Source organism: Helianthus annuus, chromosome 16 (genome assembly GCF_002127325.2).
Source record: "Helianthus annuus cultivar XRQ/B chromosome 16, HanXRQr2.0-SUNRISE, whole genome shotgun sequence".
In the NCBI taxonomy this organism is placed as follows: domain Eukaryota; kingdom Viridiplantae; phylum Streptophyta; class Magnoliopsida; order Asterales; family Asteraceae; genus Helianthus; species Helianthus annuus.
The window spans coordinates 178439408-178460558 of NC_035448.2; the positions used below are offsets into that span (position 1 = coordinate 178439408).

Sequence of the window (21151 nt, forward strand, 5' to 3'; positions counted from 1 at the left end):
TCTAACACGTCCCATCTTTCAATTTTTGCGTTTTAGATTCTAATATAATAAATTTTCCCTATCTTCAGTTTTTCTGGTTTGAATTTATTGTTTCTAGTTACATTTTCAAGTTTGTTTTTTATTTTTTTATTTTTTTAGGGTTTTCTATAATACTTTTTCAAACTAATTTTATTATAATTTGGCAGTTTTTTTGGGGCGTTTAACGGGATGATATTTGTTTTAAACAAGCATTTTGGCTGTTTTGGCGTTTTTATTATATATGCTATTTTATTATACATTAATCAACTGAAAAGGAAAATAAAAAAAGAATACATAAGAAAAGTTTTTTTATAATACTTGTCCAAAGTAAATTTAGGATGGTTTGATAAACGCCAAAAAGTGTAAGACATTTGCTTTTTTGCGTTTTTATTAGATATGACGTTGTTTATTAAATAACAATCAATTGAAAAAGAAAATCAAACAAAATAAATATTGATCTTCAAATCTTCACTGTCCCCAGTCTCTTTCTTCTTTTGAAGCATCTTCACTGGCTGTTTCGACTTTCGTATGAAATCAGCCTCTTTTTCTATAATTTTTGTCCATCTCATGCAACAAAATGTTATTGAGTTTACACCCTTTTCAGCCCTAATGTTATCTTTTTTGGCGTTTTACCGAGAAAAAGAACGCCACAAAATAAACCATCTTAAAACTGTAAATTCGATCATGCTAAAATCAATAAAGTGTTGTTGTATGGTGTTGGATAACATTGTTAATCCTCAGTTAAGAAAGTTTAACTGACAATGTTGTCCACACCATACAGCTACACTTTATTGACAACAATATATTTGATATTTGGGTTTTCTGGCGTTTATCAGTCGAATGGCATATATTAAATATAGCGTTTGGGGTTTTTGCTTGTGTTTTTTAATTGAAGGTCTGAGTTGTTGTATATATAGGATTTTTTTGGCGGTTTTTTTAGGCGGGATTTTACTATTATTAAGTTTGGCGTTTTATATCTAATGGCGTTTTTAGCAGAATGCTGTGTGATTTTTGTTTTGGCGTTCTATTTTCATGAGATGGCGTTTTGTTTGGAGTAGTCAAAAGGCACTTTTACCCTTATTGAAGCGCGTCCATGTAATAAAATTGATGTTATTTACGAAAATGCCACTGTGCCAATCTAGTCCATAGATTGTTTTGATCGGACGATTGATAAGCGTTCTCACCGTGCTCACACTTTCTACCGTTTTCTCTAAATCCCGACCCTATATATATATATATATATATATATATATATATATATATATATATATAGTGTGTGAGGTTCATTGGGGAACACTAAAAAAGTGGGGAACCGACTCAAACGAACTCCGATTGGACTCATTCCAGCGGCGTTGGAACCGGTTCGTCGAACCCTAACTAGGATCTCTTAACCCTAAACCCTAAATCATAACCCCTAAACTCTAAATATATTAGGGTTTGGCTTTTAGGGTTTAGCTTTAGGGTTTATGGTTTAGCTTTGGGTTTAGGGTTTAGCTTTAGGGTTTAGCTTTTAGGATTTATAGTTTAGATTTTACGGTTTAGCTTAGGTTTTAGCCATATTTGTTAGCTTTAGGGTTTAGAGTTTAGGAGTTAGGATTTAGGGTTTAGGGTTAAGAGATCCTAGTTAGGGTTCAACGAGCCGGTTCCAACGCCGCTGGAATGAGTCCAATCGGAGTTCGTTTGAGTCGGTTCCCCACTGTTCCACACTTTTTTAGTGTTCCCAAATGAACCTTCTCCTATATATCGAGTTCTAGAGTGAACACTAGTGTATTTGCGAACTGAGTGAACAAATCCTGGCCCTTGATCTACACGCGTGTATGACCAGGATCTCATCATCAAATCGTAAAATAATGATGTGCACAAAATGCAACATATAAATTACATCAATTGTAGCATAAAACTAACCCTTTTTTAGTACTAATGTTGGAAAAAGTGTGCTTTTGTCTTCCTTTTGTATTTTCAGGATTAAATGAGCTCAAATGAACAAAAGAAGCAAAAAGGCAGCTAAATCTAACATAAATACAAGAAAAGGAACAAACGTGGCATGCCCGACCTCCCGACAACATCTTCCCAAGCAAAACAAAGAAGACAGAAAACTGAACACGCCCCGTGCTCAGTGAGCATGGGGGCGTGCCCAAGTGTCAGCAGAAAAGACAAAGTGGTAGAAGTTTCTATTGCTCACCACGGGGCCGTGGTCAACTATAAGACTCGCAAAATCCAGGCAAATCTTGATAGTACAGATATGCTTCTGCACACGGGGTCGTGCTCAGCGGACACGGGGGCATGGTCAACTAATGCAGACAAACTGCATTTAATGAAGAAAGAGAGTAGGATGGACACGGGGTCGTGCCCAATGGACACGGGGCCGTGCCCGAGCTTCTGTTCAGCCTATAAATAGGAGTGCTTGGAGCTCTTTTAACTCATCCCTTGGCACACCACCTCTCTCACACTTCACCAACCACCCACCACCATCACAACACCATCATCCACCACCATCATCCATTGTCCATCATAGAGTGTGTGAGTCGTCTCGGGATCCAAGATTGATCGTAAGAGTTCTTGACAATCAAAGACCATGTTTGCCTAAGTCTCTTACATCACTTGGTGAAGACAAGTGTTTAGTGTAATACTTTTTATTTTTAATCTTTTGCACTTTTTAATTGGTTTTGTATTAATGACTTTAATTACTAGTTTCTTATGTTGAAGGTGATTCTTCCTTATCGTTTGTCCGTGGTGTCTTGGCATTATTTTACTGTCTATATATAATAAAAGATTTTCACCATTCATATCTCCACGGTCTATATGGAGGTATGTCGGCTACCTGGTCGGGGGTTAAGGGAACGGTTTGGTAAGAGTCTTGCCATTGTTGAGTGTATAGATCCTCCAAAGGACCTGGGTCAAATTTAGTAGGACCTCCTTCAATACCCAACGGTATTGGATGGCGGGGGTCCAAACTCTTTGACCCCCTCATAAGTTAAACTACTATTAAAACTTTAACCCGGCTACTTAGGACTGTATCCTTGCTGACTCAGACTACTTAGCCGAGGGTAACGTCGCCTTCAAAAGAGGGGCCTACCATATTATGCATTAATAACTTAATTAATTATCTTTCAATAATCCGACCATTTAGGATTGTATCCTTGTTGACTCAAACTACTGGGTTGAGGGTAACGTCACCTTCAAAGGAGGGGCCTACTACAATAACTAAGATAATCTCTTAAACAAGTGCAAAAGTGCGAAAATAATCAAAGGTTACACTACACACGAGTCGGATCCAAGTGATTCATCTTGTCTATCTGTTTTTACTTTTATTTTTATTTTCAGCATTTTAGTTAGTTTTATGTTTCTAGTTTAAAAACCTTTTTCTAACTTTTGATTTGATTAGACGTTGAGGATAAACCGGTACTAAAAGCTCTTGTGTCCTTGGACGACCTCGGTATCTTACCAACACTATACGACGTCCACGATGGGTGCACTTGCCCATATGTGTGTTTAGTGTTAGTAAATATCGTGTTTTATAAATTTAAAACTTGGCTAAAAAGTGTAAAAAGGGCTTAAAATATACACCTAAAATATATAACACTTCACACGCATCAAATACACTAATGTATTTCAACATCAAATCCTAGCCATTGATCTACACACGTGTATGGCCAGGATTAGTTCACTCAGTTCGCAAACTACACTAGTGTTCACTCTTGAACCTAATCCTATATATATATATATATATATATATATATATAATTTAAATACAAATACATGCATCTATCAGGATCATACCAAAATATATAACAATTTAAAACAACATTTGATACTTAAGTATTTCCAAAATGACACATTGTCTGATCATAACAATTGAGTTAACAGAATGTGGAAACTATGATCTTTAAGGTGTGTTCGGTTCTTCACACAACTTGGTCTTCATTTAGACATCCTTCAGCATTTCACCTAAAATAGAAAATTATCACACGCTTAGTTTTATAGCGTTTAAATCATGTCTAAATGAAGCCCCGGACAAAAAACGGACAAGAAAACAACTTTTGCTAGCTTGATACATCTTGGCGGCCCGCGAGGAGTTATTTAGTTTCGCTCGCGGGTGGCGAACATCTCTCGCAGGGCCCATGGTGCTTAGCTCTTTGCGTCACGGGTGGCGAGGGCCTGTTTTTCTCAGAACATTTCGCAGCTGAAGCTGCATATTCCCAGCCAGACCATGTAACACTTAAAATTGCATAACTTTGTCAAAACTCATCTGATTTACCTCTAACTTGTTTCTAAATGTTTGCAATTCAATTACCTACAAGTTTAACTATAAATCCATGATCTAGATTTTTGTCTTTGATAACCCATGCTACCATTCCCGGTTTATACGCATTATTATTTGACCCGTTAATCAGATAAAGCTTAAAGTTTTAAATTGTAAACACATAAGCGTAAATTAAGTTCCAACAAGCGTAAAATCGGCGGGTCGTATGCTAGAAAAATCGATAGAGTGCCTCGGGTGTTTAGGCGTCGACTGCCCAAGGTAACCCAACTATACCCAACCAGGTCGTGCACGCGCGTTGACCTAGAAGGCTTATGCTTCCAATGGGATGCAGTTCATGGCATTCGTCTTCCTGGTCATCGCGTGGCTCGAGTTATTGTTATAGCTGAGTCCTTGGTGAGAGCTTTTGAAAACCATTTTATAGAGAGCGGAACGATTTATTAAGATACGGGTTTCACCCCTGACTTAATAATTTCGCTCCTGACTGTGGTTGTGCTCTTCGAATAAGTTCGAGAATTCCGCTAGATTTTGAAATGGAGACTTTCGTTAAGATTTGGATGTCACTCCTAGCTCATCAGAAAGTTCTCGTGCTAGAATAATGCGCTGAGTGAGCGATCTTGTCGAGAGTTCTTGGTTTTCACACTTGTTCTCGACTGAACCACTCGGTTATGTAATGTGAGTATTTTCGAAAACGTGTGTATTGTGTTAGCCTTAGGAAAGGCAAAATAACATTCCAGCCTGAGGAAAGGCTCTTCGCGTGAAATTGTAGTATGCGGTGTTCACGCGAAGTTGTTGTTTTAGCGGATTCAAACGAGAGTATCAAGTAGGCCCGTGCAATTCCTACTAAGTTCGCACGAGTCGGCCCGTTGGTACTTAGACTATAGACTAGGTCGTTTCTAAGACATTAACCCGGACTAGGTCAAGTCTTGCCTAATTCCCTATAGTTATGGCTCTGATACCAATCTGTCACACCCCAACCGATGGCAGAATCATCGGGGCGCGACACTAGGCGAATAAGATTGCTCAAGAGAATCCATAACAACTAAATTGCGACAGTATTTTATGCGTTCATTATCCCATACTAACAAACAATACATTCACATAAGTTATCACAGATTTCTTGTCCTCTCGAACAATACAAATCCGACAACATAGATTTTAGGTGAGTTTCTAGACTTCCTAGCTTGATTTGATGTAGACTGCGACTAAACATGCAACATAAACATACGTTAAAACACGTCAATACAAAAGTATTGGCGAGTATACAAGTTTTGATAGAGTAGCGTAAATAGTTAAAAGTGTTGCGAATTACCAAATACATAAACGGGATACCTCAACATACATGCATACAAGACAGATACTACCAGCTAAGTCACTCGAGCTGCGATTGCGATTGCTATTTATCCTAACTAGACCCCGTCGGGTTCTATAGTACTATACTAGTTAAGGCGGGACCTCGCGAGTAAAAGTCCTAGCACATATGTAACTAGCATCACGTGTAAATATGCATATCAGTCATTCGCAAGTGATAAATAGTTTGATTGAATAATTCGTTTGATAAATTCGATTTAATAGGAACGTATGTTACACCCAAAATGCGATAAAAGGGGGGTTCGAGTATACTCACAGTTGGTGTTCAGCAAGTAAACACAACTTGGTTAGATTGAAGGGAGCGCGTCTGAGAGTAGCCTGATTACAGATTGATAGCGTAAGCGTCGAATAGTGCGTTAAACGGTGGCGAGTGAACCAAGTGTCGAATGGTAATCCGATTGGATTGTCACCTCGTTTGGCGAGGATGTGTTTGTGTATGATGGCTTGTGCTTTGAAGTTTTCATTGTAGTATTTGAAAATAGAGAAGTATCTCTACCTTTCAGGTCGATTGATCGGACGGCGTTCCGATCGGGCGGCAATCCGATTGGTAGGACACTTTAGTGAGAACAAGTTCACAGCAGTTTGTCACTCGATCGGATTGCAATCCGATCGGGTGACAATCCGTACTAAACATGTTGAAAATTGTTTTATTCCCCAAACGTCACACGATCGGACGGTCACTCGATCGGATGGCAATCCGATCGGGTGGTAATCCGTTTCAACGTTCAGATCCTTTGAATAGTTTGAGAAATAGTTTAAGTATAGAACCAAGTGCAGCCCAATCGGACGGCCGGTCGATCGGGTGGCAATCCGATCGGGTGGCAACTCGATCGGGCGGCAATCCGTTCTGACGACCTGATCGTCCTAACCCTTGTTTCCCATTTGAAGTGTTGTAGCTTTGCATGAGACATTTTGATATCTTGTTTGAACAACAGGACCCGTATCTCGTCCCAAGTGACCCGACCGGACAGGAATCACCCTAGCCCGAACAGTTCACGGTTCAAGTCAGTTGTCCATGTTCAAAACCAAAATCAATATCTCTCCTAGATAGAATTCAGATCTGGAACTAATGCATCACTAAGAATGAGTAAAAGATTAGAACAAGCTCCGATTTCATCGGGTTTGAGTGCATTGAGTGTAAAAGAGTTGAAAGAAAGTCGAAAAACCATCTTTCAATCCTTTTCACCATGATCATGTGTAGATTTATGAAAAAATTATTGTTGAATCTTATGGAAATCCTTCAGATCTGAGTTGTTCTTGGTGGAATGAGGCCAATACTTGAAGTTCATAAGAACTCCTTGATGACATCACCCTAGAACACCCCAAATCTGTTGATTTCACGGTTAAAAGTTGAGATTCAAAGGTGAAAAAGATGAAGAAGTGTGTGTAGATCAAAGAAGTACAAGATTTGAGTTGAAAACTTACAAGAATCGCGAGGAATCGAGAGGAAAAGGTCCAAAAGTGCGCTAGTCAAACGAGAGCTGTCACGTCATTGTTCAAGTGATGTGACAAATGCTATTTATAGGTGAAGTGGAGTGAAGGAGATGAAGTGCCATGGATAGGGTGGCAATCCGATCGGGTGGCTGTCCGATCGGGTGGCTGTCCGATCGGGTGGCAATCCGATCGGGTGGCCACTCGATCGATCAGTCACTCGATCGGTGGTCTCCGACGAATTGCGTTTCGATGTTTCGTTCTGTTCGTTAAGCTTTGCAATAGTTTGGTTACACATTTACATACCCACCTTCATATATTTATTATAATTAGTCACAAAGGGTCGTATAAATATCCATATTTCAAAGTCTGCGATACGATAATCGAGTTGCGCGTTTCGAATATGCATTGCGTTGCGACACGTCACGGCTATCGAGGAGGGTAGAATAGGTCCTCACTCAACGTCATCGTGAGTGTTAGTACGTGCGATGTGATGTGTTATAGCGATAAAGTGTGCGTAATATGTGAAAATACTGTGATATAGCGATGTATGCGTTATAGCTACATTATGCTCCGAATCTCTGGTGCTAGGCGTAACGAGTATAACGAGTAGTAACAACGCACGAACGTGCGGGTTGTTACAATCGTCTTGACTTTCTTAACTAAGGGAATTTTTGCACTTGACTCGGTGGACAGTTGACCGGAAGAGAACTTAGATTCACCGGCTAGCAGGCGGGCGACGTGCTTATCTTATGTGATAACACTACAGAGCGAGTGGCTCTTCTAGGCAGGCAACTGTGTGACAATACTACAGAGAAAGTGGCGCTTTCGTGTAACATGCTACGGTTTGATAAGATGATAATTTGAGAAGCTCTGTACGTATAGCCGATATAGAGCTATTCGTTCTTCAACTCATGGTGTTAAACGAGGTCGGTGAAACACACCTTCCATCTAGTGCTATGTTTGCAAGAGAAGGTGTGATCATTGGAGCTCAACCTGTTGCCGGTGGTTTGAGACATAACCACTTTTAGGGGATCAAAAGGTTTGGTCCTATCCGCTTTTAGAGTGATCGCAAACTTAACTAAGTCCCTAAGAGTCCTCGCATCATAGCCTGCTCTTATACAATTCAAATCTTTAATTCATAATTGGACCGGTTTTCAGTTCAAGAGTCCCCTATTGTGTATTTTGATGCCTCTATCTTCAAAAGCAGAAGAAAAACATCATATTTGAATGATTTAGAAATCAATATCAGAAAAAGGAGGCCTTGGCAGCTATTCAGTGGAGTTGACTAAGGGGTGGCCTGCCTACTCACCAGCTAATGGGTAGCTTTGAACAGAAAGATCATGGGCTAATCTATATTCCCATAATGAGACATCTGAAGCCTAACGTTCTTGCCTCAAAGATGCTTCTAGTCGGGGGTTGGTTTTACGGGTGTAATAATAATAAAGCCACAGTGATGCATACCCTAAAAAGAAAAAAAGTAGTTTGTTTTTTTCACAAGCTTTTTAAATGAAATATAACGTTCAATAGACGTCGATCAGGCAAAGTGTGATATTTTGTAACCACATTGGCGTAGAGTGTAAAAAAAAGTTTGTGGTGGTAACCTACTCCCGTCAACCACCCCAAATTATAAGGAGACAAAGGGTATGTTTGGTATGAAGCTTTTAGGAGCTTCTAACTTTAAAATTCTAGGAAAAAGCTCCTACTCAATAAAAACCTTGTTTGGTTGAAGAAGCTTGAAGCTTTTAGGTTAGGAGCTTGACGCTTTTTGTTGAACGCTCCTACTAGTAGCGTTTAGAAGGAGCTACAAGCTTTTAGGGAAAAAAATGACTATTTTAACCTCTAAAGATAATGAACTTTTTATTGCACAAATTTTTTAAATTTTTAGTTATGTCATTTTGGTCATTTTATATTTTTTATTAAAAGCTCCAACTACTTTGCCAAACACCGAATATATCTAAAAAGCTAGCTACTAGATACCAGCTACAACTATCAACTAACAGCTTCCAGCCACCAACCACTTTTGCCAAACATACCCAAATTACATTTTACCTATTTTTATATTTTGTAAGGTACATGTCTCCCTTTACATAAATAGAAAATTCTTAGTTGATAACCAATAAAGATCTTCTAACGTTCTAGAATCCATGTAAAGCAATAGATATTAGCAATAGCATAAACCATTAATACGTTCCAATATAAAGAACCCAATTACATGTTACCAACCAGTTTGGTTTAAAAACGAACACATGGACTCTCAAAAAAACTACACACCACCCAACTAACTAATCCCTCAATAATGATGATCAACACTAGATGCATCCATCCTTGCATACTCACTCAACCATTAACAATTTAATCTCTATTTTCATCATCACTTATTTCTTTTCTTAAGGTGTCACGCGGTAGTATTTATTGTGCGGAAACTTTTCTTTTTAAGGCACAAACATATCACTTTTTTCACTTAAACTTTGTTCTTAAATAAATAAAAAACCACAATAAATAAAACTTAGGGTAAAAAGTTAAGCAATAGTGACCGAAGTGCATTTTAATCAAACCCGTTATAAAATTAATAAATAAAATTAATATTTCGAACATACTTGTGAACAGGTTAGAAATCAACACGACACGAAGATAAAGGTAAAATAAACGGGTTTAGTTTTTTCTATAATAAATTTGCCAATGAGGTAGTGATGGAATGGTTGGGTAAAAACTTGGTGTTTCTTGTGACCCAGGTTCGACTCCAACTCTCCCCATTATTTTTTGCGGCATCCAGGTGAAGGGTGAATACGGGTGGTGCCGGTTCGTCTTGGATAGTAGGCGAGGTTTTACCGGTTATTCCACTGTCGTGCCTTCGAGCGGGTGGAGGTCGGGTTTCTGCGCATCTGGGAGAGGCAAGGGGCTAGTGGCGGTCGAGTAGTCGACATTGCCCACAACGTCCGGTGCCACGGTGGTTGACACATCGTTTCTTGCTGTTCAAAAAAAATTGCGTTCAATAGTAGTTTAAAAAAAGTTAAATACGTAGGTATATTCTAATATAAATTTTATAGAGCACAGAGTTGTATTCAAATTTATAGAGCTGTATTCAAATTTAGTATCGTAATCCATACTGATTACCGGTACTCTAGCAGTGCCATAACAAAGCAAACAAAAACCGTATTCCCGTTGCATCACTCGAATTTTAAAGGTTAAAAGATAATTAATATTCTGTTCTGTTTAAGCAGACGTATGGTATCATAAACATCTCTCTATTTTTTATGAGAATTTTATTTTAGTATTAGTAATACATTTATAAAAAATAACTGTTTTAACAAATTATATCCATATTAACCCATGAACACAGGAGTCAGTGATTAAAAATTAACTTTAGCTTGTTTTTATGTTGGAGACTCGTATAAAATTTATTGAGTTCGACTTATCAACGCCAAAAAATATATAACTTTATAAGCTGTCGGTGTAAAATTGCTGTCGGTGACTTGATCCCAAACGCAAGAAAGAGACAAGCTTGATTATTTTGATAATTCAACTACTTTATTTTTCAATAATAAAATATATTGTGGTGGGGCTACGTCGTCACTATTATTATGATTACTAAAAGAGCACCTTTTAATTAATACTTAACGTGACATATTTCAAATTTTCTGTAATCACATATTTATCTAAGGTTATCACACTCTCTAAATCGATAAACCATTCTGACCATACTATGTTGTGGACCCACGCTGATTTTAAAGTTTGACTTTTTTGAGCGTTCCATCGAGAAACCATACCGCCAGTTGCCACTTGATAGTCGTTGTGCCACAACAAGAGCAGAACTCTCTGACGTAACACACAGTGAGACGAAAACCCATTTAGGCTTGAGAATCAAACTGACAGGTGGGAATTGACTCGAGTCTCCATTAAAAAACTCAAAACTCCTTCCACTAGACCACAAGTGGGGGGACTCACATATAAAATAACTACATAAAAACATAATTAACTTCCAAAGGATAAAATATTTAAATAACTAGTATTTTGAGGGCCGAACCAGAGGTCAGTTAAGAGAATCCATCAAGCCCTCCGCTCACCAACCAGAAAGTTTCATTCGCACAATTACACATATGCCGTGTAACAATAAATAAAACAAAAAGAGTAAAGTCGTGAAACATCTGAAAGGATACTTACACTTTTTTTTTATATCGATCGATGAACACCAATACCGATATAGATGTTGTTCGGTCGATATCAATTCATTATAATACAATAAAATTTATATTTCCTATACATACATTTACCAAATCGGGGAATAGTGCCAGGCAGCTGCCTAGCACTCCCCCATTGGACCAACCAGTTTATTATATTATACCCATTTTAAATTATGTTTTTGCCCCTGTTTAAAATTTCCGTTTTGCCCCCAGCTCAAAATAAAATTACGCTTTCGTCCCCATCTCAAAATTACGATTTTGCCCTTAATTCAAAATTACGATTTTGCCTGGCACTCCTCTATTGGACCAACCAGTTTATTATTTTATATCTATTTTAAAATTACGTTTTTGCCCCTCTTTAAAGTTACAGTTATGCCCTCAGCTCAAAATAAAAATACGCTTTTGTCCTCAGCTCAAAATTACGATTTTTCCCTCGATTTAAAATAAAATTGTGTTTTTGCCCTCAGCTCAGAATTTCCTTTTCGCCCCAAGTTCAAAATAAAATTTTGTTTTTGCCCCAGTTAAAAATTACGATTTTGCCCTCTGTTCAAAAATGTGATTTTTCCCCATTTAAAAAATTATGATTTCGCCCTCAGTCTAAAATTACGTTTTTTCCTCAGTTCAAAATAAAATTATGCTTTTGCCCCCCAACTCAAAATTACAATTTTGTCCTCGGTTCAAAATAAAATTGTGGTTTTGCCTTCAGCTTAAAATTACGATTGTGCCCTTAGTTTAAATTTATATTACGTTGTTACCCCAAGTTCAAAATTATGAATTTGCCCCTGTGAAAATTTACAATTTTGCCCCTGGTTCAAATTTACAGTACTACCATCACTTTACCTTTTGGCAAATTACGATTTTACCTCAGTAAAAAAAAAAATACAACTTTCCTTCAGTGAAAAGTTACAATATTGCCGTTGTTTTAGTTTTTTTTTATCAAAACTTTTTACCCCAGTAATCAGTGAAAAGTTAAAATATTGCTATTGTTTTGGTTTTTTTTTTATCAAAACTATAAAAGTGTTTTGTTTTAATTGGTTGACTCGATTTAATTGTTTTCGTGTTAATGAGCTGTCTAACACTCGCTCATTATTCGGCCATCTCCCGCCAACGCGGACGGGGTATTAATTAGTTATAAAACATGAGGTAAAAAAGTTAAACACAAAAAAATACATCCAAACAACCTGATTGGCTAGTGTTTGAAGTAATTAACGAAAATAAAATAAAATTAATAAAAAAACGTTACTTTCGTGTCTGTTAGCAATTTCGATCTCGATATTAACAGCTGGAACATCTTGTATCATCGCAATTACTTACATACACTGTCTGTATTTATATAACTATTCACTCCCACAACCCAAACCCCAACCCTTGTGCTTCTCAATTATACATACTTCATCTCCATCCAGATCCCTACTTTCATTCTCACTCTTCAGATCTCATCACTTCATTAATGCCCCAAACTGTTTGATTCTCTCGATTTCTGTATCATCTAACACTCCAGATCTTCACAGGTACGAATGTTTCGCATCGATTTCATCTAATAATTAACATAACTTACATTTACTCATTTCAGATTTAGTGATTTTAGAGTTAGTGTAATCGAATTAGTTGTTCATGTTACGTTGATTGATCGGATCGTGTGTATTGACTCGTGAATGTGAACGTTTGACTGAGATTTTTAGGTTTTCGTGTTGATTTTTGAGTTAGGTTTGGTGAATTAGGAAATTGAAGTTTGATCTTTGTTAACAGGTGCTGTTGCATACAGATCTGAGGTTATGTTTGCTTGTGGCGTGTGATTTATCGGATTTGTAGTTGATTGATTGCTCTTCTAAGCAAGGAGAGATGGAATCTGAAGGAGAGACTGGGGTTAGTACTTGTGTTTATGTTTTTGTTATAATTGTAGCCGTTGATTACATCTATTTTGTTGTCAAATGCTGCAAGTTTTATGATCTAGTGATGAGATCGGTACCGAACCGGATTCCGATACTGAATTTCTGGAGAAGTGAGTGACGAACACCGTATAGAGTCTATCGTTATGGTACCGGTTCGGTATCGGTACCGCTACAGAATCTGATCTGTGTTTTCATTTTTAACACTGGAAATAATTAATTAAATTTAGTTAAGTTTTACAAATTTTGGAAGTTAGATGTGTAATCATGTTAATTCACTGTTTTTATCATAAGTGTTTTGATAGGGGTAGAATATTTGTAAATTTTGTAAATATGAACTGTAGTATGGTAGTGAGATCAGATAACTTACATGTGTGACATTTGGATTATGTAGGGGACTTCTATGAAGAATGTTGGGGGTCAGGTCTGTCAGATCTGTGGGGATACTGTTGGTACGACAGCCAAAGGAGATCCTTTTGTGGCCTGTGATGTCTGTGCATTTCCAGTTTGCAGGCCCTGCTATGAATATGAGCGCAAGGATGGCAACCAGTCTTGCCCTCAATGCAAGACCAGATACAAGCGACTTAAAGGTTGTGCTGATCATACTTCTTGAGATCACGGATTTATTGTTCACCCTCTTAACATATGAATAATTGATTATTGATTTGATTGAACACAGGAAGCCCTGCTATTCCTGGTGACAGAGAAGAAGATATTGATGGTGATGATGAAACCACTAATTTCCCATTTTCTTCACAAACTCAAAATGAGAAACAGAAGACCGCAGAGAGGATGCTGAACTGGCACATGACATATGGACGCGGGGATGATAATAGCGCTCCAAATTATGATAAAGAGGTTTCTCATAACCATATACCTCTTCTCACCGGTGGACATGAGGTATACTATACATCCTTTAAAAATTAAATTATTAATTTCTTGCTTTTTTCCTATGTGATAAATTATATGCTGTGTTTAGCGTTGTATTTTATTTTATTTATTATTTCTTTTATTAGGTTTCTGGGGAGTTATCTGCTGCTTCTCCTCAACGTCTTTCGGTGTCCTCTCCTCCACCCGGTGGTGAAAGACTCACACATTCTCTCCCTTATTCTGCATATGCGAATCAATCCCGTATGTCTTTTGTGCTTCAGTAATTAGCCAAGTGTGTTATATTTAATACTAGTTATTCCTATTTTTACGTGAAGTGCATTGTTTGCAGCTAATATCAGAGTGGTGGATCCCGTGAGAGAATTCGGATCCACAGGATTAGGAAATCTGGCCTGGAAAGAAAGAGTTGACGGATGGAAAATGAAACAAGACAAGAACGTTGCTCCAATGACAACTAGCCGTGCTGCTTCTGAAAGGGGTCAAGATATTGATGCAAGCACAGATGTGCTCGATGATGCGTTACTGTAAGTTTGTTTTATGATAAAAAATAAGAGTATGTGTTATTGTTTAACTATGATTAATATGATTTGTTGTGCTTATGAAGGAATGATGAAGCCCGTCAGCCACTTTCAAGAAAAGTATCGATTCCTTCATCCAGGATAAATCCATACAGAATGGTTATCGTTCTTCGTTTGGTTATTCTTTGCATATTTTTGCATTACCGGATAACAAATCCTGTGACAAATGCATATCCGTTATGGCTACTCTCTGTTATCTGTGAGATCTGGTTTGCAATATCTTGGATATTGGATCAGTTTCCTAAATGGCTTCCAGTAAATCGTGAGACTTATCTAGACCGGCTATCCCTAAGGTAATATGAATATCTTTATGTAAGTTTGTTAAAATAAAATAAAGTGGTTATAATTTTGTATAGAATAAAATACCATTTTCGTCCCAGAGGTTTGGCCAGTTTTGCGACTTTCGTCCAAAGGTTTGTATTTCAGCCTCTGGATCCAAAATGTTTGAAATCTTGCCGTTTTCATCCGGCTCGTTAACTGTATCCATTTTTCTTCGTTAAGTCGAGGGTATTTCCGTCTTTTTTGTTAACTTAAAGGGCAATTCGGTCCTTTTCACTTTATGTAAAAAGACCGATTACCCCTGAAAAAGACCGAATTGCCCTTTAAGTTAACAAAAAGAACGGAAATACCCTGACTTGACGGAGAAAAATGGATGGAGTTTACGAGGCAGATGAAAATGGCAAGATTTCAAACCTTTTGGATCTAGATGCGGAAAAACAAACCTGTGGACGAAAGTCGCAAAGTGGCCAAACCTCAGGGACGAAAATGGCATTTTACTTTTTTGCATATATATCATTTAGTTTGCCCAAAGAAGAAGAAATTTATGGACTTAAAAGTCTAACACACAATTTTTTTAATAGGTATGAACGGGAAGGAGAGCCATCACAACTAGCTGCAGTTGACATCTTTGTGAGTACGGTGGATCCGTTAAAGGAACCACCGCTTGTCACAGCAAACACTGTACTATCCATCCTGGCGGTTGACTATCCCGTTGACAAGGTTTCTTGCTACGTGTCTGACGATGGTGCTGCCATGCTGTCATTTGAGTCGCTATCTGAAACCTCGGAGTTTGCTAGAAAATGGGTTCCGTTTTGCAAGAAATATAACATTGAGCCAAGGGCTCCTGAATGGTACTTTGCACAGAAGATTGATTACTTAAAAGATAAAATTCAACCGACTTTTGTAAAAGATCGCAGAGCTATGAAGGTAAGATTTCCTTTTCCAATCATTCTACATTACAGTTTACATATCTCTTTGGTTGATTGTTTCTTACTTTTTTCTTATAATGCAGAGAGAGTATGAAGAGTTTAAAATTCGTATTAATGGGCTTGTTGCAAAGGCTCAAAAGGTCCCTGATGAAGGTTGGATCATGCAAGATGGTACACCATGGCCCGGGAACAATACACGTGACCATCCTGGAATGATACAGGTCATCATTTAAAAATTACAATATAATATAAATTATTCATATTACATTATTATTTACTGTAGTAGTAATACTAATATCAAGATGGGCAAACGACAAGTAATAGAATTTCTATCTTTTTTCCAGATTTTAGCAACCGATTTTAATTTACAGGATTTTAGCAATTAACTTAATTTTTACCGGTTTGGCTACCAACCTTATTATAATGAATTTAACTTGTAAATAAACGATGCGACACTTGGAGTTCCATGTCAGCCACCACATCAGATGCCACTTTTAATTGTCACATCTTGTGCCACATGGCATATATATAGACAAATTAAATATTACGTCACTATCTTTAAAATCAGCAAAAAAATTGGCCTCCAGAACAGGTTATTTGTTGTTACACATATAACTCGTTTACTTGTTGGTTTCTGTTCTATATTAAGCTTAATTTAAAACTGGTTACTAAAATCTGGAAAAAGATCAAAATTCGGTTCTATTTCATGTTGTCTGACTAGTCAAAATAGTTAATGGAAATAATTATGGCTTTCTAGGGTTTATTAAACATTTCGAATTATTTTTTCAGGTTTTCTTGGGTCAGAATGGTGGGCTTGACAGCGAGGGTAACGAGTTGCCAAGATTAGTATATGTTTCAAGAGAAAAACGTCCAGGCTTTCAACATCACAAAAAGGCCGGTGCCATGAATGCACTCGTAAGAAATCTACACATTAACCCCTTCGAGTATATCTTCTTGACATAAATGACCCACAACTTTTAATCTTGTCACTTGCAGGTCCGTGTATCTGCAGTCCTTACAAATGGCCCGTTCTTGTTGAATCTTGATTGTGATCATTACATCAATAACAGTAAAGCGCTTAGAGAAGCTATGTGTTTTATGATGGACCCGAATCTTGGAAAATACGTATGTTACGTCCAGTTTCCACAAAGATTTGACGGTATTGACAGAAACGATCGATATGCTAACAGAAACACCGTGTTCTTTGATGTATGTTCTTTCATTCCTTAATCTATCTTAACTCATAAAATGTATATACATATTTACATATTTATAATCTCTTTCTTGAACAGATTAACTTGAGAGGTTTAGACGGTATTCAAGGTCCCGTTTATGTGGGTACCGGATGCGTGTTTAACCGAACAGCGTTATACGGGTACGAACCGCCACTTAAACCGAAGAAAAAGAGAGAAAAGGGCTTCTTTTCATCCTGTTTCGGTGAATCCCGAAAGAAAAGTTCAAAATCAAGTAAAAAAGGATCAGATAAAAAGAAATCTAGCAAACCCGTTGATCCCACTGTGCCGGTATTCAGTCTCGAGGATATTGAAGAAGGCGTTGAAGGTGCTGGATTCGATGATGAAAAATCATTGCTGATGTCACAAATGTCGCTCGAGAAAAGATTCGGTCAATCGGCTGTTTTTGTTGCGTCTACGCTTATGGAGAACGGTGGTGTCCCACAGTCTGCAGCTCCGGAAACCCTACTTAAAGAAGCTATTCATGTTATCAGTTGTGGTTATGAGGATAAAACCGATTGGGGAAATGAGGTGAGTTGATATTAAATTTTTTTAATATTTTATAATTTATATACATGTTTAGTTATAATTCTGGAAGGCTGGAAACCTTAATATTAACTCTGAAATATGCAGATCGGATGGATTTACGGTTCGGTCACAGAAGATATTCTTACTGGATTTAAGATGCACGCACGTGGATGGCGGTCAATATACTGTATGCCACCTAGGCCAGCTTTCAAGGGTTCTGCTCCTATTAATCTTTCAGATCGTCTGAACCAGGTGCTTCGGTGGGCTTTAGGTTCAGTAGAAATTCTGTTCAGCCGGCATTGTCCAATTTGGTACGGTTATTCCGGCAGGCTAAAATGGCTTGAGCGATTCGCTTACATAAACACAACCATTTACCCGATCACCTCCATTCCTCTTCTTGTCTACTGTACTCTCCCTGCCGTTTGTTTACTCACCGGAAAATTCATCATACCACAGGTAATTATATATATAACAAAAGAGGGTGTCTTAGGAATAGTACTTAAGACACAACCTCTATTTATTTATTATTTTTCTTTACAAAATTTACAACAATGCCATTTATTTTTATGTACGTGAGTCAAATATAATACGTACGTTTTTGGTTGGTCTACATTTTGTTCGGAAGCGAGTCAGGTCGAATATAATACGTTTTTACTAGGCGGTATAAATTCGAGTTGCTTTACGTTTCGACTCCGCTGCAACACATGGTACCATTTTTTAACGTAAAAACACTATTGTTTAAGTATGTTTCGTTATAAATCCAAGTTGGTTTAAATTTCAGCATTGATTTTCTAGGTAATGAGTTGGCTCAAATATAGTACGTTTTCGTGCTTATTTTCATGTGCGTTTTCAGTTGGAGTTACTTTATGTTTCGCCGCCGCCGTCACGCGCAGCGGGTCAAAATACTAGTTAATTCATAAATACCGTGAATGTTGTGTCTTGACTACTTAATATGATAACTGATAATTGATTATTCTTGATTGCAGATCAGTAACCTTGCGAGTTTATGGTTTATATCCCTCTTTCTTTCGATTTTTGCCACGGGTATCCTTGAAATGAGATGGAGTGGTGTCGGAATCGATGAATGGTGGAGAAACGAACAATTTTGGGTCATCGGTGGTGTTTCCGCACATTTATTTGCCGTTTTCCAGGGTTTGCTTAAAGTGCTCGCTGGCATCGACACCAACTTTACCGTCACATCGAAGGCGTCCGATGAAGACGGTGATTTTGCAGAGCTTTACTTGTTCAAATGGACGACTCTTCTCATCCCGCCAACGACTCTCCTTATAGTAAATTTGGTCGGAGTGGTTGCTGGTATCTCGTATGCAATCAACAGTGGTTACCAATCATGGGGTCCACTGTTCGGTAAGCTGTTTTTCGCATTTTGGGTGATTGTTCATCTTTACCCGTTCTTGAAGGGTTTGATGGGGAAGCAAAACCGCACTCCTACCATTGTCGTCGTGTGGTCCATCCTACTTGCATCCATTTTCTCCTTGTTATGGGTCCGGATCGACCCTTTTACCACTAAAGTGACTGGCCCGGATGTCAAGTTTTGTGGAATCAATTGTTAAATTATATGTATAATTATTTAAGTTACCTTGTGATATCAAGATTTCTATTGTTGTTTTCTCAAGTTATTTCATAGTTATAAACATATGTATTTTGTTCTATTCTTTGTTTTTTTACAGTTTTGTATCCCATATGGACTATATCTATAAACTCCCTTGTAATTTTCATCCAATTGTTATATTTATATAAAAGAATAGGCTTGTGAACCTAGTAGTAAATCTCTATATGTAAAGGTTGAGCTTGTTTATTAAATCAACTTCAATAGTTCAATGTAGACTCGGGCTTGGGCTTGTTTAAATTTAACATGATTCTAGCTTTTAACGAGCCGGCCTAAGATCCAAGTGGCTCGTAAACAGCTCGATTCGTGTACATTATTGTTTCTTTGTTAAGATATTTTTTATCTGAATCAATCGTGACCTTAGAAAACAGAATGTGGATTGGAGGATAAGACAAATAAGATACCAACTTTATCTAAAATATCTGAATCTAGCTTGTATATCAGTTGGTCTTTATAGATGAAAAATGATTAGAGCTATAGCAATGGCCATGACTGCAAATACAATTTCATACCCAAGTTTCGGATTACTCGCAGAGACTAAATATAGTCTGAAAACGAGAAAGAGAAAATCAAAGTTAATGAATTCGATTTCAAATTCAGATTTAACTCTAATGAGTTCTTTCTTGGATGTTGGGTCGTATGCAAGGATGAAATGTTCATCTTTCAAGAACCGAAAGCAGAAAAATATTAGCAAATTAATTGTTAACGAGCTTGGTGGGCAGTATGAAGAGGTTTTCAACGACGTAAAATTGGTACATTTTTGTTGTGTTTATTTCTCCCTTTATGTGAACATGTTGTGCTTTTAATTGAGCAAATTAGTCGTATGTGGCTATGCGTGCAGGCACTTCGCAATCGCTTCACAAAAAAGGCAGTTAGAACAGTTCTTTATCAACTTTATGAGATGAATCCCCCTCAGTATATCTGGCTACACAAGTAAGTGAAATCATCATTACTCATTCAAAGACAGTATTGTTAATTGTTGGTAATTACAAAATGCTTCAACTTTCTGGCATTTTATTAAATTGGATTCTTGAATTGCAGCTTCATTGCTGAAAATGATCCTGAAGAGGGGAAGCTATTTCTTCGAAATCTTGCAAAGGTAAATTTTAGAACATAAGATTGGATAATTTTTCTTATTTCATACATTTTTGGTGTACCAGATAATTGTTTTCTTCAGAAATAAGCAACAACATAAAAGGTTCAAAAACTTGTACAAAACAAATCGGACACTTTTTAGTTTGTTTGTATATATATTTATATATAATTGATGCAATGGTTACAAAGTAATTATTAGAAGTATAGAACAATATGATATGAGTCGTTGAATAAAATGATTTACAAGATTGTCCGCACTGAAAGTAGACTTTGGAGTTTGGACGGCTTTCAACTTGTTTGACCTGTGCCCCTCTTCACTATCTAAGATAAAACACAACCGAAATTAACTAATTCGTAGTTTTGGTACAATGGCTTACTAGGAAAATCAAGATCTTGCTGAGAGAGTGATGATCACGCGACTTCACCTTTATGGAAAATGGATTAAGGTAATCTCAATCGTTAGATTCAAATTCTATTGGCTTTTCTTTATTGTTAGAGAAATATTAAAAAAAAAAAATAATTTGTGTTGTTCATGATGTTGATATAGCAATGTGATCATGGTGAAATATACAAGGAAATATCTGATGAAAACCTGGAATTGATGAGGGAAAGGCTCTTGGAAACTATTGTGTGGCCTGCTGATGACAAAAGTACCTAGTAAATACTACATATCGCCTCGGTTTCTTCTATATCAGCTACTCATGATCCGAAAATAGAGTTTGTATAGGTCTCAAGTTAGAAACTTTCTGTATGTTTTATGGTCTTCCAATAGCTTTAGATGTATATTGAGGAATTTTAACACTTGAAAAGTTGATTTGTACATTGCTAAAATTATTGCTTA

At 37.3% G+C, this 21151-nt stretch overlaps 2 protein-coding genes across 2 annotated transcripts; both read left to right on the forward strand.

Moving 5' to 3' along the window:
* Positions 1 to 12583: 12583 nt before the first annotated feature.
* On the forward strand, positions 12584 to 19367 carry LOC110918047 (cellulose synthase A catalytic subunit 3 [UDP-forming]). The gene is made up of 14 exons (XM_022162438.2): positions 12584 to 12776; positions 13015 to 13131; positions 13549 to 13744; positions 13834 to 14054; positions 14171 to 14285; positions 14374 to 14566; positions 14647 to 14913; positions 15481 to 15826; positions 15912 to 16049; positions 16618 to 16743; positions 16825 to 17037; positions 17121 to 17591; positions 17694 to 18044; positions 18575 to 19367. Exons 2-14 carry the CDS (start codon positions 13108 to 13110, stop codon positions 19157 to 19159), a joined length of 3246 nt encoding a protein of 1081 aa, XP_022018130.1. The 5' UTR covers positions 12584 to 12776; positions 13015 to 13107; the 3' UTR covers positions 19160 to 19367.
* A 277-nt stretch (positions 19368 to 19644) lies between these two features.
* On the forward strand, positions 19645 to 21151 carry LOC110918046 (chaperonin-like RbcX protein 2, chloroplastic). The gene is made up of 5 exons (XM_022162436.2): positions 19645 to 19967; positions 20057 to 20148; positions 20257 to 20314; positions 20691 to 20756; positions 20858 to 21151. Exons 1-5 carry the CDS (start codon positions 19680 to 19682, stop codon positions 20966 to 20968), a joined length of 615 nt encoding a protein of 204 aa, XP_022018128.1. The 5' UTR covers positions 19645 to 19679; the 3' UTR covers positions 20969 to 21151.

Excerpts from the sequence above, each read along its gene's own strand:
- LOC110918047 (XM_022162438.2), top strand. The coding sequence starts at position 13,108 with ATGGAATCTGAAGGAGAGACTGGG. Across the intron at positions 17,038-17,120 it reads GAAACACCGTGTTCTTTGAT|ATTAACTTGAGAGGTTTAGA; the intron begins GTATGTTCTTTC and ends TTTCTTGAACAG. Across the intron at positions 17,592-17,693 it reads AAACCGATTGGGGAAATGAG|ATCGGATGGATTTACGGTTC; the intron begins GTGAGTTGATAT and ends TGAAATATGCAG.
- LOC110918046 (XM_022162436.2), top strand. The coding sequence starts at position 19,680 with ATGATTAGAGCTATAGCAATGGCCATGACTGCAAATACAATTTCATAC. Across the intron at positions 19,968-20,056 it reads TTTTCAACGACGTAAAATTG|GCACTTCGCAATCGCTTCAC; the intron begins GTACATTTTTGT and ends CTATGCGTGCAG. Across the intron at positions 20,757-20,857 it reads TTTATGGAAAATGGATTAAG|CAATGTGATCATGGTGAAAT; the intron begins GTAATCTCAATC and ends ATGTTGATATAG.